The following is a 5347-nucleotide window of genomic DNA, read 5'->3' as shown; positions in this document are numbered from 1 at the left end:
TGGGTGTCTGTCTGAACTGCTGGGCCTGGCCCCTCACTCAGGTGGGGGCTTGCTGCTAGGGACTATGCAAAAGAAGATAAGGGCTGCAGGGGCAGCTACCCCCATGTTGGTGCAGAACTGTTCCTGGAACAGGCTGTAGCCCTGACTCAAAGCCTCTCTGTCCCTGGGCCCAGGAATGCTAGTGGCAGGACCTGCCCTGAGCTGGGCTGAAACTCCTCTTGCCACCCGCTGCCTTATTAGGACCTGCCCCTTCCACTCTGCTTTTGGGCAGCCTAGCATGAGAGGTTCTGAGCAGGCTGCAGCTGGATCGTGGCTCAGCTGGGTTTTGAAGGGGTACCTGCCCTAGAAGTTCCTCCACTTGGCAGTAGAAAACCCTCATGAGGCACTCGAGCAAGCTGTGGTGGTCAGGCTGAGAGCAGCAGGGATTTACAGGACAGACAGGGCCTGGAATTGTGACTGGAGTACATGGGGGCAATGGTTGCTCTCACAAAAAAGAGCAAATTCAGAGACCAGCAACAAAACCAGCTTAAGGGGTGAGAGTGACAGCATCACTCCTCAAACAGCACATGGGACAGGAGTCGGGGACTGCAACCTGGGGAAAGGAGGCCTGAGGTGGTGAGACTGAGAAAGGCAGACAAGTCCCACCTCTTTTCTTTTATTGTAACATATGTCCAACGCAGGCCGGGGCCTGAGTCCTGCTGCCCCCATGGCATCGGGAGCCCTGGACGGATGTCTTCACAGGGAAGGAGAACAGCTGCTGAACCCAGGAAGCAGCAGGTGCTTGCAGGATAATGGCACTTCTGTGAAAGGAGCAGCTCAGGTGCATGGCAGCTGAGTGCTGCAGAGCAGCAAGGTGCTGAGTACAGGCACAGACCCTCCTTCAGAAGAGGCGCTTCTCATATCTAAAGGGACAGGAAATAGTTAGCCATGGGCACTGGCCCCTCTAACTCTAGGCCTGCCCAGCCCAGCACACAGACCCCTGCTAGCAGAGGGGGGACACATACAGAGCTGGGCCTGGTGGCCCCAGGAGTAGTACACCAGAGGTCCTCTCTGCTGGGACAGTCAGTTGCAGTAGATCTGCTCTGTTAGGAGAATCCAAGGCCAGTGCAATCATGGAACAGCTCTGGCTGCTACAAACAGGGAAGCCAGTAACCATCCCCCCCAAAAAACAGCCCAGCTCACTGCAAGCCAATGAGCATGTACCACTGCGATGCAGCATGTACCACTGCATACAGGGACAGCAAGGGCAAGGCCAACAGCATTAGACGTGTGCTGGGCCACATCCAACAGTGTTTGGAGCCACCAAGAGCCCAGTGAAGGGCAGCACTGGCAGGACTTACGAATGGAGGCCGTGAACTCCTCCTTCCACTTGGGCAGATGTTGTTCTCTTTTCAAACTTCAGTTCTCCCGAGTACATCATGGCTCTGCCAAGGGAAAGCAGATTGGGGTCAGGCTCCCCCAGGCTGCAGCTAGAAGGCCTCTGGCCCTCAGTGTGCCATGAGGAGCTGCAGGACTGGGGAGAGACTGTACTGTGCAGTGGGGCAAGGAGATTTCACACCAACTGCAGCACAGGAAGAGCAAGGCTTTGCCTCCTTTCCCCTCCATTTCTGGCAGGAGCAGAGCCAGGCAGCCAGCTCCAGCACCTCCCTCAGTAAGACTGCCCGGGCAGTCTGCAAAGGGCAGTGCTCTCCCTCCCAGCACAACTCCTCCAGGGTGTGCCCACTGGGGACTGAGAGGAGAGAAGGGGCTCCAGCTCAGTTGCGCCACAGAGATCAGGGTCTATGAGACATGGTGGGCCTTGACTACAAGCTGCAAGAAGCCAGATACCAGACACTAGCTTAGGGATGACAAGATGAGCTCCATGGAGGCACTGAGGATTAGCTGAGCGCACACGCGGGGAGGTGTCTTACCTGACTTGGGTCAGACTCTTGGCACCGATATCCTGACAGGAGTGCTGGATCCCAGCGATCAGGTACGGGATGAACTTGTGGATAGAACCTTTGTCTTGCACTGCACCAGAGACCCCCTGGGCCACTTTAATTTTATCTGTCTCACTGTGGATGGTTGAAAACAAAAGGCCTGTGGAACAAACCCGACCTGGCAGGCTAAGGCAGTGATCTCACAGACTCAGGGACCTATTGCCTCTCATGCCAGGTCTCTCCTACCTGAAGTATCGGGTCTGGCTGCCCAAGTTCTTGTCCATAGCATCCAATGATCCCATTCCCCGGTATTTCTTCAACCTAATTCCGTCCGAGAAGAAGTACTCTCCAGGGGCTTCCGTGGTTGCAGCCAGGAGAGAGCCCATCATCACTAAAGTCAGTGAGAAGATTAGTGACAGCTCAGGGAGCAGGAGGGGGGCGTGCAATGCTCATTGTGGAGATGCAGCAGGTGAGCTTACATTGGAGCAAGGCTTTTGTTCAGCCACTGGGGGGAAGGGGAGGGGCAGAGCCTGCATCTTAGGAGGGGGGCAGCCTGACCCTGTGATCTGAACAAACAGTGAAATCTAAGTACACTATGTCCACTGGATCATAGAATATCAGGGTTGGAAGGGACCTCAGGTCATCTAGTCCAACCCCCTGCTCAAAAGCAGGACCCATCCCCAATTAAATCATCCCAGCCAGGGCTTTGTCAGGCCTGACTTTAAAAACTTCTAAGGAAGGAGATTCCACCACCTCCCTAGGCAACGCATTTCAGCGTGTCACCACCCTCCTAGTGAAAAAGTTTTTCCTAATATCCAATCTAAACCTCACCCACTGCAACTTGAGACCATTACTCCTTGTCCTGTCATCTGCTATCACTGAGAATAGTCTAGAACCATCCTCTCTGGAACCCCCTTTCAGGTAGTTGAAAGCAGCTATCAAATCCCCCCTTATTCTTCTCTTCCGCAGACTAAACAATCCCAGCTCCCTCAGCCTCTCCTCATAAGTCACGTGTTCCAGACCCCTAATCATTTTTGTTGCCCTTCGCTGGACTCTTTCCAATTTATCCACATCCTTCTTGTAGCGTGGGGCCCAAAACTGGACACAGTACTCCAGATGAGGCCTCACCAATGTCGAATAGAGGGGGACGATCACATCCCTCAATCTGCTCGCTATGCCCCTACTTATACATCCCAAAATGCCATTGGCCTTCTTGGCAACAAGGGCACACTGCTGACTCATATCCAGCTTCTCGTCCACTGTCACCCCTAGGTCCTTTTCCGCAGAACTGCTGCCTAGCCATTCGGTCCCTAGTCTGTAGCTGTGCATTGGGTTCTTCCGTCCTAAGTGCAGGACCCTGCACTTATCCTTATTGAACCTCATCAGATTTCTTTTGGCCCAATCCTTCAATTTGTCTAGGCCCCTCTGTATCCTATCCCTGCCCTCCAGCGTATCTACCACTCCTCCCAGTTTAGTATCATCCGCAAATTTGCTGAGAGTGCAATCCACACCATCCTCCAGATCATTTATGAAGATATTAATAAATAGAAATGAAGGGATCCCCCTTGTCCACATGTTTGTTGACCCCCTCAAAGAACTCTAATAGATCAGTAAGACACGATCTCCCTTTACAGAAACCATGCTGACTTTTGCACATCAATTTATGTTCTTCTATGTGTCCGACAATTTTATTCTTTACTATTGTTTCAATTAATTTGCCTGGTACTGATGTTAGACTTACCGGTCTGTAAGTGCTGGGATCACCTCTAGAGCCCTTCTTACATATTGGCATTACATTAGCTATCTTCCAGTCATTGTGTACAGTAGCTGATTTAAAGGACAGGTTACAAACCATAATTAATAGTTCCGCAATTTCACATTTGAGTTCTTTCAGAAGTGAATGCCATCTGGACCTGGTGACTTGTGACTGTTAAGTTTCTCAATTAATTCCAAAACCTCCTCTAATGACACTTCAATCAGTGACTATTAGATTTGTCACCTACAAAAGATGGCTCAGGTTTGGGAATCTCCCTAACATCCTCAGCCATGAAGCAAAGAATTCATTTAGTTTCTCCGCAATGACTTTATTGTCTTTAAGTGTTCCTTTTGTATCTCGATCATCCAGGGGCCCCACTGGTGGTTTAGCAGGCTTCCTGCTTCTGGTGTACTTAAACATTTTGTTATTACCTTTTGAGTTTTTGGCTAGCTGTTCTTCAAACTCCTTTTTGGCTTTTCTTTTTATATTTTTACATTTAATTTGGCAGTGTTTATGCTCCTTTCTATTTACCTCACTAGGATCTGACTTCCACTTTTTAAAAGATGCCTTTTTCATCTCTCACTGCTTCTTTTACATGGTTGTTAAGCCATGGTGGCTCTTTTTTAATTCTTTTACTGTGTTTTTTAATTTGAGATATACATTTAAGTTGAGTCTCTATTATGGTGTCTTTGAAAAGTGTCCATGCAGCGTGCAGGGATTTCACTCTAGTCACTGTACCTTTTAATTTCTGTTTAACTAACCTGCTCATTTTTGCATAGTTCTGCTTTCTGAAATGCCACAGTGTTGGGCTGTTGAGGTGTTCTTCCCACCACAGGAATGTTAAATGTTGTTATATTATGGTCACTATTTCCAAGTGGTCCTGTTATAGTTACCTCTTGGACCAGATCCTGCGCTCCACTCAGGACTAGATTGAGAGTTGCCTCTCCCCTGGTGGGTTCCTGTACCAGCTGCTCCAAGAAGCAGACATTTAAAGGATCGAGAAATGTTGTCTCTGCATTTCGTCCTGAGGTGACCTGTGCCCAGTCAATATGGGGAGAATTGAAATCCCCCACTATTATTGAGTTCTTTATTTTGATAGCCTCTCTAATCTCCCTTAGCATTTCATCGTCACTATCACTGTCCTGGTCAGGTGGTCGATAACAGATCCCTACTGTTATATTCTTATCAGAGCCTGGGATTACTATCCAGAGATTCTATGGAGCTTGTGGATTCATTTAAGATTATTTCATTTGATTGTACATTTTCTTTCACATATAGTGCCACTCTTCCCTCCCCCTCACCCAGCACAACCTCTTCTGTCCCTCCGATATATTTTGTACCCCGGAATGATTGTGTCCCACTGATTGTCCTCACTCCACCAGGTTTCTGTGATGCCTATTATATCAATAGCCTCCTTTAACACGAGGCACTCTAGTTCACCCATCTTATTATTTAGACTTCTAACATTTGTATACAAGCACTTTAAAAACTTGTCACTGTTTGTCTGTTTTTCTGATGTGTCAGATTCTTTATGTGAACGTTTCTCATCTGATCTGGCCCATACTTTATCCTCTTCCATCCCCTCCTCATGACTAAAACCTAGAGAATCTCTCTCAATAGACTCTCTTCTAAGAGAAGTCTCTGGCTGATCCACGTGCGCCTCTGCAGCTAT

At 48.8% G+C, this 5347-nt stretch overlaps 1 protein-coding gene across 1 annotated transcript in view; it reads right to left on the bottom strand.

The window, feature by feature from the left end:
- Nucleotides 1-639: 639 nt before the first annotated feature.
- Nucleotides 640-5347, bottom strand: part of IMPDH2 (inosine monophosphate dehydrogenase 2) — a 28129-nt gene continuing 23421 nt past the window's right edge. The window contains exons 11-14 of the mRNA XM_077822579.1: nt 2166-2310; nt 1911-2054; nt 1341-1424; nt 640-902 (exon numbers count right to left, since the gene is read on the bottom strand). Of these exons, the coding sequence (XP_077678705.1) occupies nt 881-902; nt 1341-1424; nt 1911-2054; nt 2166-2310 (395 nt within the window). The 3' untranslated portion in view covers nt 640-880. The remainder of the gene's footprint in view (nt 903-1340; nt 1425-1910; nt 2055-2165; nt 2311-5347) is intronic.

The sequence above is a fragment of the Eretmochelys imbricata genome, chromosome 7 (assembly GCF_965152235.1).
Source record: "Eretmochelys imbricata isolate rEreImb1 chromosome 7, rEreImb1.hap1, whole genome shotgun sequence".
NCBI lineage: Eukaryota > Metazoa > Chordata > Testudines > Cheloniidae > Eretmochelys > Eretmochelys imbricata.
Note: the sequence above shows the minus strand (reverse complement) of the source record. Positions and strands in the feature narration are given on the sequence as shown.